This window comes from Geotrypetes seraphini, chromosome 9 (assembly GCF_902459505.1).
Source record: "Geotrypetes seraphini chromosome 9, aGeoSer1.1, whole genome shotgun sequence".
Lineage (NCBI taxonomy): Eukaryota > Metazoa > Chordata > Amphibia > Gymnophiona > Dermophiidae > Geotrypetes > Geotrypetes seraphini.
In genome coordinates, this window is record NC_047092.1 from 170,811,164 (window position 1) to 170,824,904 (window position 13,741).

Genomic DNA, 13,741 nt, shown 5'->3' on the forward strand with positions numbered 1-13,741 from the left:
CTCCGTCTCTGCCAGTCTTCAGGTTCAAGCCCACCTCTTCAAGACTGCTTTCGACTCCTAACTCCTCTCATCTTGGATTCCAGATCCCCAACCCTATATGTCATGTCCGTCTGTCCAAGTTAGATTGTAAGCTCTTCAGAGCAGGGACCATCTGTTAAATGTCAAATGTATAGCACTGAATATGCCTTTCAGTGCTATAGAAGTGATAAATAGTAGAAATAGTAGTAATAATTGATGCTAATTAGGACTAATTAAAAATGCAATTCTATCAAAAGCAGGGGCCATTGTAGTGTGTGAATTTGAAAAGGGGGGGGGGGTGTTATAGAATACCCCCAATATGCACACAACTTAGGTGTAGGGATTTAGGTCTGGTTTTAGCTGGTCTAAGTTATGTGTTGTGCACCGGCATTAAGAGTGATTCTATAGAAGGTATGTGCACCTTGTAGAATCAAGCTAAGCACCCATTTTGTAGGCACCAAATATAAAATATGGCCCTTTGAGCCTTTTTACAAAAAAGTATGCACATTCACCACCCTGCATCCTCGCCATATATGTATCTATCATTGCATAATAAACCGCTTCACCGCATTATTCTGTCCCTTGCATTGCATTTTAGCTCTATAAGTCTCTCGCACTGCTTTTTTCCACTATATAAATATCTCTGCTGTATATGTACAGTCTCCTGCATGGTAAATCTGCATTGTTCTTCGTAGTATAAACACCTTTACTGAATATGTACAGTCCTCATTGTATCTTCGCTGTAAATGTACAGTCTCTTACACTGTAAACCGCTCTGAACTGTTTGTGGTACTGCGGTATACAAAATAAAGTTATTATTATTATTCAACAGCTTTGCTCCTATGACAAAAAAAACATGGCCAAACAAAACCAATAAAATGATCGTTCCCAGAAATGACATGGGTAAACGCCATGGAACAAAATGTTTTTGGCTGCCCATCCCTAATTAAAACCTCAGATAAAGTAAAGGGGAAGGGGATGGGATTTGGCGTGCCCATAATGGTGTGGATAGCATAAGGAAGGATCTAGTGAAGCTTGAGGAATGGTTCAGAATTTGACAGCAGAGATTTAACGCTAAAACATACAGGGTCATGCATTTGGGCTGCAAAAACCTGAGGGACTGGTACAGTTTAGGGCAGGGGTGTCAAAATCCCTCCTCGAGGGCCTCACCTTTATTCTTTTAGCTTTCAACTTCATCTTTTTTGACTGTTTGGCCACATTAAGATCATCACATACAATCACATCCAACTTTGGCTCTTCTTTGGTGCACAAAAGTCCTTCACCCCCTAAACCAGAGGTATCAAAGTCCCTCCTCGAGGGCAGCAATCCAGTCGGGTTTTCAGGATTTTCCCAGTGAATATGCATGAATTCTATTTGCATGCACTGCTTTCATTGTATGCTAATAGATCTCATGCATATTTATTGGGGAAATCCTGAAAACCCGACTGGATTGTTGCCCTCGAGGAGGGACTTTGATACCTCTGGTTTAGGGGGTGAAGGACTTTTGTGCACCAAAGAAGAGCCAAAGTTGGATGTGATTGTATGTGATGATCTTAATGTGGCCAAACAGTCAAAAAAGATGAAGTTGAAAGCTAAAAGAATGAAGGTGAGAGGAGAATTTTTTTTTTTAAGAACTTGACATGAAACTTACTGCATTGATTCCGGAAAACTGCTGAGAAATGTGAAGAACTAAAGCAATTATGAGCGGCTGCCTGAGATTGGAGGACTTTAGCAGCTGCAAAATTGAGATCTTCTTTTCACTCGCTGCCTCTTCTCTTTCTTTCTTCATCTCTGCGATGTCCTTGGAGGGGTCATATTCTCCTCTAAGCCTTCTCAAGTCTAGAGGACAGGTTACAAAGCATGCTTAGTGCTCTTAATTACAGCCGAAGCAGAGGTCTGCTCATCGCTTTTGTCTGAAAGTGCAATAACCCTCGTTAAAAATCAGACAGACAGATCGGTGAAGCCAACCACAATCCTGGAATTCACTAGAACCTGCTCAGGGTCAAAGTTGAAAAATGCTGTATACGTATAGTTTTGAGCGCCTGGTTTCTAAGTATGAATCACAGCAACTATAATTAACAGTAACCAGTCTGCGGTATATTTTAGGTTAGGATTTAAAGAATACCCTGGAAACTAAGAAGTTGGATTCAAATGAAAACTCATTACTCCATAAGAAATTTAAAAAGTATGATGGGACATTATAAAGGGGGTCGGGCATTCCTTTTTTTGCAACTAGCTGGACAGCCAATAAGTTTTCTCAAAATTGGGGGTGTTCAAGCACCCACAGAACCCATACCATACTTTAAGAAGTGCACCGATTAAGCGCACACCTGAAAATCACTTTGGACTAAATGTACTAAAATCAGCGATCGTCGCTAAACCTGTTTTCACAGCTTCAATGATGATCGCTTTTATCAACAAAACGGCTCACCACCTGTTTTTCCCCCTCGATCGCCCATTCTCCAATCCGGCCATGCAAATTAGCTAAAACCCCAAGCAAAGTAGCCAAGCGATTGATGCACTAACATCGCTTGGCTATTCCAAAAAAAAAAAAAAAAAAAGGGGGGGTTTTAGTGATAGGTCAAGCCTGTCATTCTTTTCCGGTCGGTAACTGTGTTATCGACAGGTCTGCCTGGGGTTTTTGTTTTCATTTTTTTCCAATGACTCAGATATTTTGCATGTTACATATGCAAAATATCTGTCCCATAAAAAAAAAGTGGAAAATAAATCCCCCACCACTGATGACAGCCCTCCCCAAAGACCCCCAGTGAACGTGGTACTGGGAATTCCTCCCCCCATGAGAGAAAATTGGCAGGAAGGATGCCCACTACCTCCTGCCAATGGAGGCCCCCCCAAATCATCCCCTCCCCTCCCCCAAAAAAGGCAGGAGGAATGCCAACAGAGCTCCCCCTAAACTATACCCTAGACTCCCCCCTTCCTCCCCCAAAAAACAAAAAAGGCATGCAAACTTGTTAGTGCATCGATTGCCAATTAACCAGAGAATTGGCCAATAGCGATCAAGTCGGTATTACAGACTGACTTTAGTGCATCTAGTACTTTCTGATCTAGCTCAGGAGTAGGCAATTCTGGTCCTCGAGAGCCACAGGCAGGTCAGGTTTTCAGGATATCCACCATGAATATTCAGGAGATAGATTTGCATACTAAGGAGGCATTTGTGTTTAAAGTAATTAATATTAGAGGAAGAGGGGCTCTTTGTTGTTACATGAAGAACAGAGAATTATCTTTGAATTAAAATTAATTACCCCTAGGGGTCTCAATACAGAAATGTATTTATTTATTTAAAATATTTATCATCCGCTTTAAACCAAAGCGGCTCACAATAAACATATACAATATGAAACACATCATATTTCCACAATAAAGCAATAAAAACAGAGAGGAGAAAGTTGCCAAGATACATCACCCACGATTTAGTCTAATGTTCTCATTTCAGGAAAAAAAAAGCTTGTGCAAAAAGATGAGTTTTCAACAATTTTCTGAACTGCAATAAATTTCCACAGAATTTGAAAATTCCAGAAAGGGCATTCCACAACTCAGGCCCAGCAACGGAGAAACAAGATCTCCTTGTACTCACGTATCTTACTGTGTTCCTTTTTTCTGTTTTTTTGTAAACTTTCTTACGTCAAAAACCTTCCTAACATAGTAACATAGTAGATGATAGCAGATAAAGACCCGAATGGTCCATCCAGTCTGCCCAACCTGATTCAATTAAAAAATTTATTTTTTCTTCTTAGCTATTTCTGGGCAAGAATCCAAAGCTCTGCCCGGTCCTGTTCTTAGGTTCCAACTACTGAAGTCTCCATCAAAGCTCACTCCAGTCCATCTACACCTTCTCAGCCATTGAAGCCCTCCCCAGCCCATCCTCAACCAAAGGCCATATACAGACACATATTGTGCAAATCTGCCCAGTACCGGCCTTAGTCCTTCAATATTTACTATTCTTTTCTGATTCTAGATCCTCTGTGTTCATCCCACGTTTCTTTGAACTCTGTCACCGTTTTCCTCTCCACCACCTCTCTCGGGAGCGCACTCCAGGCATCCACCACCCTCTCCGTAAAGTAGAATTTCCTAACATTGCTCTTGAATCTACCACCCCTCAACCTCAAATTATGTCCTCTGGTTTCACCATTTACTGCATTATTTGCTTCATTTGTCACAGCTGTATATATTATGTGATGTTGCTGCCAAGGCATAGTTAAGGATTATATTCCGTTTTTATACATTTATAAATCAGCAAATATATTATATATGTTATGTTGAACTATGCAATCTATTGTATTATCGCTATGGTTCATTGTTTTGTCGCACAATTTCCAATATAAAAATATCATTGTTTCTTGATAAACTCTTTCGTCCATAAATCTTCAATATGTGATTATGATTGCATTATGTAAAGCTTTGAATAATAAGTTGCCTTAATTTTGCTGCTTAATTTATAACCTTTCAATATGTGGTTAAGTTCATAAGTCCTAAAGCCCTGAAATATAAGTTGCCTTAAATAGACATTGTATGGTAAGGATATTTGGGGAGTCTTTTACTATGGCGTGCTAGCCGATTTAGCGTGTGCTAAATTCTAACACGCCCATTATATTCTATGGATGCATTAGCATTTAAGCTCGGATTCTGTATAGGACGCCTGTCCCGGGCGTACTATACAGAATCGGAACAATACCCGTCCAAGGTAAACCCGATTCTATAACCGACGTCCATGTTGCAGACGCCGGTTACAGAATCGGGTTTTTGTTTAGAGTTTAGACGCGGCTGCTATACTTTATCATGGCAAGGGATTTCCCTGCCGCGATTAGTATAGCGGCCACAACTACAGCTGCCAGGCTCCCCAACCCCCCCCCCCCCGATGTTCGCGGCAGGAGGGTGCCCAACCCCTCCTGCTGAAAAAACCCGCCCCCCCAAAGATTGCCGGCAGAAGGGTACCCAACCCCTCTTGCCGGACCCCCCCCCCATTAAACCCCACACCCCGGAACCCCCCTCAAGCTTACCGCCAAGTTGGCCGGATGGGTCTTCGCACCGTCCGGCCACCAGGCCCGCCTCTGTCCAAATGAGGCGGGCCCGCACCTCCCCTGCCCAACCCACAGGATCCTAGGGCCTTAGGCGCTTGGGCCAATCAGGCCCTAGGATCCTGTGGGTTGGGCAGGGGAGGGGCGGGCCCGCCTCATTTGGACAAAGGCGGGCCTGCTGGCCGAACGGTGCGAAGACCCGTCTGGCCAACTTGGCTGTAAGCTTGAGGGGGGTTCCGGGGTGGAGGGTTCGTTGGGGGGGAGATCCAGCAGGAGGGGTTGGGCACCCTCCTGCTGGCGATCTTCAGGGGGCGTTGAGGGGTCCGGCAGGAGGGGTTGGGCACTCTCCTGCCATCCATCTTCGGGGAGGCCATTGGGGGGATCCAGGGAGGGTAGTTAGGGCATTTTGTTTTGGGGGGGGTCGTTGGAGGGGTCCAGCAGGAGGAATTGGGTACCCTCCTGCTGGCGATCTTTGGGGGGGCGGGTTCTTTCGGCAAGAGGGGTTGGGCACCCTCCTGCTGCAAACATCGGGGGGGAGGGGGGTTAGGGAGACTGGTGGCTATAGCTGCGGCTGTTATACTAATTGCGGCAGGAAGATCCCTTGCCGCGATAAAGTATAGCGGCCGCGTCTACTTACCAAGTAGGCCAGCATTTTGCTAGCTTACATTGTAAGCATCTCCCACTCTGCTAGGGAAACACACAGGGCCGCCTAGGTTCACCTAAGGCTACCACCTAGCCTTAGGCGAGCTTAGATGGGCTTGTGGGCCTCCCTAGGCTCCCGGAGGCGCCTTCAATATAGGCGGCCTGCCTGGGGAGCATTTTTTTAGAAAACGTGCCTCCTGATTGGCTGATTAGACAACTGTAGGACGCCTACAGCTGCCTACAATCGGGACGCACTTTGCAGAATCAGGGCCTTAGCGCGTGCTAAATCAGCTTGCGCGCCTTAGTAAAGATCCCCTTGATTAACAATGTTTGCAAAAACATTTTTTTTCCCTGTTTTATTTGCATACATATTTATTTTACTTCACTTTTTTTCGACTTTGTCTATGCAGCCATTTTGGTTTTGTTCTGTCCTTTTTATATCTTTGGATAAAGTTTATTGAAGCAGTCGGATGACGCCAGGAGGAGATCCTTTTAACTCTGTTCTGTCGAGCGAGTTTGTTTTCCATTTTTGACTTTCAGCGTTGCTGCAAGCAAAGCGTTTTGCACATGCGGACTACTCTATGCATTTCATTAGGTTTATTTTTTCATCCAGTAATGCTGCATTGCATGGCACGCTCTTTGGTTTTGATCTACAGCGCTGCCGTAAGTAAAGCGTCTTTTTATTTATTTATTTAAAATTATTTTGAACCCGCTTATCCACAAATCTAAGTGGGGAACAAAGATCACATACCAAAACACATTAAATGATACCGACAAATACAAAACAGCAAAGGAGAAACAGGATAAAAAAAGAACAGCCCTAACTCAAACTGTCAGTTCATTATTCTTTAGAGCACCGTGTCTAAGTTTTGTTCCTGGTGGAACTTTACCCAGTCACTGATGTATTTTATATTTATGTTTGGGGGTTTTAAAGTTTTTTTTTTATTTTGCCGAGGCCGGTTGCCTCTCTTTAATGAATATTATTTTGCTAGTTCACAAAATTATGCAGTTTAATGCATGCTAGAACGTTTATAATTGTAACGTATTTAATAATAATAATAATAATTTATTCTTATATACCGCCACACCACATAGTTCTAGGCGGTTCACATCGTGAAGTACTGTACAATCAGTGAAAAAAATACAATTAACATAAGAGTACATTAAAATCAAATTAAAATAAACATATTGACATATCAATTTACAAATTCACCAATCAGGATTAAAATATACATATTAAAACATCAGTTTACAAATTAACCAAGCAGATCAGTTTTCAACAGCTTCCTAAAAGACACACAAGAATAAGCCTGAGACATAATGGCACATAACATGATCGAAACATTTAATTCTGCGCACATTTTTACTGTAATCTGAAGGCCACATTACAGTAATGATGTGCGCAGAATTGAATCAGTTCAGCGGACGGCCACCAGGATGATCTCGGGGCTCAAGGGTCTCTCGTACGATGAGAGACTGAACAAATTGCAGCTCTACACTCTCGAGGAACGTAGGGAGAGGGGAGACATGATCGAAACATTTAAGTACCTCATGGGACGTGTCGAAGTGGAAGATGATATTTTCTTTCTCAAGGGACCCTCGGCCACAAGAGGGCACCCGCTCAAACTCAGGGGCGGAAAATTTAATGGCGACACCAGAAAGTATTTCTTCACAGAGAGAGTGGTTGATCATTGGAACAAGCTTCCAGTGCAGGTGATCGAGGCAGACAGCGTGCCAGACTTTAAGAATAAATGGGATACCCATGTGGGATCCCTACGAGGGTCAAGATAAGAAAATTGGGTCATTAGGGCATAGACAGGGGGTGGGTAAGCAGAGTGGGCAGACTTGATGGGCTGTAGCCCTTTTCTGCCGTCATCTTCTATGTTTCTATGTTTCTATGATGGGTCATTTGGCCTTTATCTGCCATCATGTTTCTATGTTTCTATAATCAGAAAGTTCTATGACATCACAATGCAGGTGTAAAGAGCCTTAGCCTATAGGAAGAGGAGATGCAAATGTTAAGAGCCTTAGCCAATAGGGAGAGGAGGAGAGAGTGTTGATCATTGGAACAAGCTTCCAGTGCAGGTGATCGAGGCAGACAGCGTGCCAGACTTTAAGAATAAATGGGATACCCATGTGGGATCCCTACGAGGGTCAAGATAAGAAAATTGGGTCATTAGGGCATAGACAGGGGGTGGGTAAGCAGAGTGGGCAGACTTGATGGGCTGTAGTCCTTTTCTGCCGTCATCTTCTATGTTTCTATGTTTCTATAACCAAGAATTCATTTAGCCTGCCTGAAATGCAAATAGTTTGTCGAGAAATCTCTTATATCATGTGGTGCATATTATAACTGAGACCGATCTGGTCACTGTTTTTAGTTACTAGTGAGATTTTATCATTACCGTTTTAGCTATCAGTAAAGACGGGTTTGACATTTATGCCGACGCTGGTTGTTTTCCTTTCTTGAATATTCATTCATATATTAAGGGCTCCTTTTACAAAGATGCGCTAGCGGTTTTAGTGCACGCACCGGATTAGAGCGCGCTAGCCGAAAAACTACCGCCTGCTCAAGAGGAGGTGGTAGTGGCTAGCGTGCATGGCATTTTAGCGTGCGCCATTCCGCACGTTAAGGCCCTAACTCGCCTTCACAGACGGAGCCCTAAATCAACACAACTATGTAATTCACTGCGAGGACGAATGTTTATATTTAAGATGCATCTCATGACCACTGTCACCATGCTAGATTAGGTTCGATTCTAGGCTTGAGCTGGATTTTGCAACCTTGCTCGTTTATCTTTACACTAGTGTTTTTATGATTGTGTTTATCTGATTTTACCCCACTGTTTTGAGGTCTCAGAGTATTTTATCTAAATTTTATAGCATTGCTCCTTGGCAATCTACCACCTTAGTCATTTTATCTGACAAAGTAGGACCATAGTACTTTAGGTCATAACGTCTGGTAAACAGTAAGTTATTATATTATATACTTGCGACTTAGACTCTGTCTCCTTTTGTTTCAGCATTAAGTGAGTGTTATTAGCCATTCTGTTGATCAAAAGAGTTGTGACTATCAGGTATGAACTTTCTACCTCTGTATCAATCACACATTTCATATTAGCACCTTTTTGGCTTGTCTTATAGAATTTGTTTTATTAAACTCTGGGTTTTCACCATGCATAACATAACATAACATCATACTTCTTGACCGCGTAACCATACATTCTACGCAGTTCACAAAAGATTATAAACTAAAGACAATTTTGATAATGACAGAAAAATTATTTGACCATGCATTTTGAGAAAAGGTGAGTTTTCAATTGGGTTCTGAAATGTTACTACTCAAAAGGATCCAGAGAAGAGCAATTAAAATGGTTAAGGGGCTGGAGGAGTTGCCGTACAGCGAGAGATTAGAGAAACTGGGCCTCTTCTCCCTTGAAAAGAGGAGACTGAGAGGGGACATGATCAATACATTCAAGATAATGAAGGGAATAGATTTGGTAGATAGAGACAGATTGTTCACCCTCTCCAAGGTAGGGAGAACGAGAGGGCACTCTCTAAAGTTAAAAGGGGATAGATTCCGTACGAAAGTAAGGAAGTTCTTCTTCACCCAGAGAGTGGTGGAAAACTGGAACGCTCTTCCGGAGGCTGTTATAGGGGAAAACACCCTCCAGGGATTCAAGTCAATGTTAAACAAGTTCCTGCTGAACCAGAACATACGTAGGTAAGGCTAGTAGTCTCAGTTAGGTCACTGGTCTTTGACCTAGGGGCTGCCGCGGGCACAATGGACCACTGGTCTGACCCAGCAGCGGCAATTCTTATGTTCTTATGTTTATAAGAACAAGCTCCAAGCAATATCAATCGAATTCTCTATCATGGGAAGCCACTTGGAATACTAAAGTATGGTCACAAAATTTCTTGCTTTTACAGCCCTTTACTGATGGAAAAGTAAACAGCACATGGGATTTTGCCTGCCTTGCCAGCACGAGGTGAGCGTGTGAGCCCCGCTCCGCCCCTCCCCCGAGTCCGAGATTTTGTTTCGGAAACGCTCCATCGGGAGCCTTTGCCTGCCTTGCCAGCACGAGGTGAGCGTGTGAGCCCCGCTCCGCCCCTCCCCCTAGTCCGGGATTTTGTTTCGGAAACGCTCCATCGGGAGCCTTTGCCTGCCTTGCCAGCACGAGGTGAGCGTGTGAGCCCCGCTCCGCCCCTCCCCCGAGTCCGGGATTTTGCTTCGGAAACGCTCCATCGGGAGCCTTTGCCTGCCCTGCCGCCGAGGTGCGCGTGTGAGTCCCGTTCCGCCCCTCCCCCGAGTCCGGGACTTGGCCTCTGAACCGCTCCATCAGGAGCCTTTGCCTGCCCTGCCGCCGAGGTGCGCGTGTGAGCCCCGCTCCGCCCCTCCCCCGAGTCCGGGACTTGGCCTCAGAACTGCTCCATCGGGAGCCTTTGCCTGCCCTGCCTGCACGAGGCGCGTGTAGGAGCCCTGCTCCGCCCCTCTCCTGCCCAGCAAGAGAGCCATTTAAATTAACAGCACTAACCTAAGCAGCAATCACAAGTTAACTTGAGGTGAGAGAGAATAGCAATTTAACACTAACTAGAAATCTAACTACTAAGGCCCTCAAAAGTACCAGCAAACCCTACAACAACCACTCTCTACCACTCACACAATGGATACAAGTACACCCAAACTCATCCTGGCCCTACTACTGCTTTCCCTCTTCACAGAAAAATGGAAAACAGCAGGATACCACACACAATCAATCCCAATCATCACAGTACCACACAAACCCTTCCTACAAACCAGAAAACTCCAAACCCCAAGAACCTTAATCCTCTGTTCATCATCCAGCCATACAAGCATACCCTCAATCTGGGGAAAAAGACATACAACAAATGCCAAGACAAGCTCACAAAGACTACAGACATCACAAAAAATACTCACAAATATAGATCCTACACATATCCCTCTCACAAAAACTACATCAATAGCATGCTCATACCTAAATATAAGATCGGTAAGCCCAAAGACAGAACTAATCAAAGACTGGCTAATTAAAGACAACCTAGGATGCCTCTTCCTTGCTGAAACCTGGCTCACAGCAGACACAGACCCTCACATTATCGAAATTTGTCCAAACGGATACAAAATTGAATTAGTATGCCGAGACAACAGAAGAGGAGGAGGGCTAGCAATCATAGTAAAAAACAACTTCAACATCAAAGTCCTAGCCAAGCACTCCACACCTCACTTAGACCTACTAGCCTGCCAACTTTCAGATAACACACTGACAGGAAATCTAAACTGCCTTCTATGCTACATCACCCCAGGAAAATGGAACACCACTAAACAAGAACTAGAAGAGTTCATCCTCCAGAACTCTCTTTCCTCTACAAATAATCTGATCCTCGGAGATTTAAACCTCCACCTAGAAGACCACACCTCCAAACAAGTAGTAGAAATGCTATCATACCTCAATATCCTATCGTACCAGATCCTCAACCCAGAACCAACACACGAAAAAGGTCATCAACTCGATATTGCAGCATACTCATCCCCTAATCTCAACACACAACATATCAAAATCACCAATGGCGCCTGGCAGCCCACCCTATGGTCAGACCACTATAAATACAACTTCACCATCAAATGGGAGCACAATAAAAATAAACCCACTCCTCCCAAAACAAGCATTATGTTCAGACAGAAAATCGATCCCACCACATTCTGGAGAGCAGTGGATCCTGCAATAGATTCCAGCAACCCTAGTAAATTCATAAATTCCTGGCGGTCTCTCAGCGAACAGACCTTGAACAAACTAGCACCACTAAAATCAAAAAATAAAATATGTAGACAATCAGACAAATGGTTTGACACGGATCTCCTACATCTAAAAAGGAAATGTAGACAACTAGAAAGGGCATGGAAAAAACAGAAACAAGACAACACCAAAACAGAATGGAAAATCCAAATCAAGCAATACAAAATCAAACTGAAGGAAAAACGAAAAAACTATTACTCCAATCTCATTGGCACTGACAAATTAGACACAAAAAAACTTTTCAACCTAGTAAGAAACCTCACCGATACCAAACCATGCCTAGCCACCCAGGGAAACCTAACACCAACAGCCTCTCAATTAGCAGATCACTTCAAAAATAAAATCACCACAATCAGAACAACATTCAATAACTCACAAAACAACATAGAAGATATCCTAATAAAACCCACAACAGATGTAGCCATCTCAGCAGACAGGTACTGGACCAACTTCCCTACAACCCAGTGGTCAGAACTAAACAGGCTATATAAAAAATACTGCAAGTCCTCATGCGACCTGAACAACTGCCCATCATACCTACTAGCAACAGCTTCCACCAACTTCAAAGCTAGCTACACGTTGTGGTTGCAAACCACACTCAGGGAAGGCCAGTTCCCACCAGACCTTGGAGAAATCATAATAACCCCTATACTGAAAGACCCCAAAGGTCTAATAAATAACCCGTCAAATTACAGGCCAATCGCTTCTATCCCTACATACGTCAAAATAATAGAAGGTCTAGTGGCACAACAGCTATCCATGTACCTAGAAGCCCACAACATCCTACATCCATCCCAATCTGGATTCAGAACTAACCACAGTACAGAAACTCTCCTGGTATCTTTACTAGATATAGCCCGAAGACACCTCAGCCAAGGAAACAGACTGCTAATCATCCAACTTGATCTCTCAGCGGCTTTCGATCTAGTGGACCACTCCATACTTCTCCAGATTCTAGACGCAATAGGAATCTCAGGTAAAGTGCACAACTGGTTCCAAGGCTTCCTTAAAACAAGAACATATAGAGTCAAGTCAAAAGAAATACTATCAGAACCATGGTCTAACCCCTGTGGAGTGCCACAAGGCTCTCCCCTCTCTCCCACACTTTTCAACCTATTCATTGCTTCCCTAGGCAGCACCCTAGATGCCCTAAACATAACATCATTCAGCTATGCGGACGACATAACCATCCTCCTTCCATTCGACATCCACGACCCCATCTCCACAGGACGCCTGAAAACTACAATGGAAACAGTAGAAAAATGGATGACAAATCATAAGTTGAAGCTGAACACGGACAAAACTAAATTCCTACTACTAGAGAAGGACAAAAAACCATCCCTAACTGAACTGGAAGTAAACTCAATCAAGTACCCAATACAGAGTTCCCTCAAAATCCTGGGAATACAACTAGACAGATGCTGCACTATGCAAACACAAATCCATAAAACCATCCAAAAAGCATTCTTCACAATGCGAAATCTGAGAAAAATAAGAAAATTCTTTAATAAAGACCAATTCAGAATCATTGTCCAATCCCTCGTACTAAGTATGGTAGACTACTGCAACAGCCTTTACCTACCTTGCCCAATCAACACAATAAAAAAACTACAGACCGTCCAGAACACAGCCCTCAGACTCATATACTCACTCAGCAAATACGACCACATTACCAATGCATACTTAGAATCTCACTGGCTACCAATAAAAGCAAGAATACAATTCAAACTCTACTGTCTCCTATTCAAAGTAACCCACGGCGCGGCACCCAGCTACCTAAACAACCGCTTTCACTACTACCTCTTATCCAGAAGAAGGAGAACACAGAACATTTTCACCTACCCTCCTCTCAATGGTACCCGACGTAAGAAACTTTATGACAACCTACTAGGGACACAGGCAGCTAATATTGACTCCGATATCTCAAAATTACTGATCGAAATTACAGACATAAAAGAGTTCCGAAAAGAAATAAAAACACTACTGTTCAAAAAATATCTCCCATCAACATAAACCGCCATCTAATGAGTTCCCAACCAATTCCTTGTGAATAGAATCTCTTTATCCAACCCAAACTAAATACCCCCACTGTCCATATCATCAACATTAATTACCCAACATCATGCAATCATCAGAACAATAAATACACTTCCACTTATAGGCATATGATGCTACTCTCCTTCCGAAGAAACTTGACTCATCTCATGTAACATCTTTTGTAATCTAGAATAT

General features: G+C 43.3%; 1 protein-coding gene across 3 annotated transcripts in view; it reads right to left on the reverse strand.

The window, feature by feature from the left end:
- The window catches only part of SLC2A2 (solute carrier family 2 member 2), a 72,862-nt gene that overhangs the window by 25,952 nt on the left and 33,169 nt on the right, over positions 1-13,741 (reverse strand). For all 3 annotated transcript variants that reach the window (XM_033959474.1, XM_033959476.1, XM_033959475.1), the window contains exon 7: positions 1,670-1,857. In XM_033959474.1, coding sequence (XP_033815365.1) covers positions 1,670-1,857 — 188 coding nt within the window. The remainder of the gene's footprint in view (positions 1-1,669; positions 1,858-13,741) is intronic.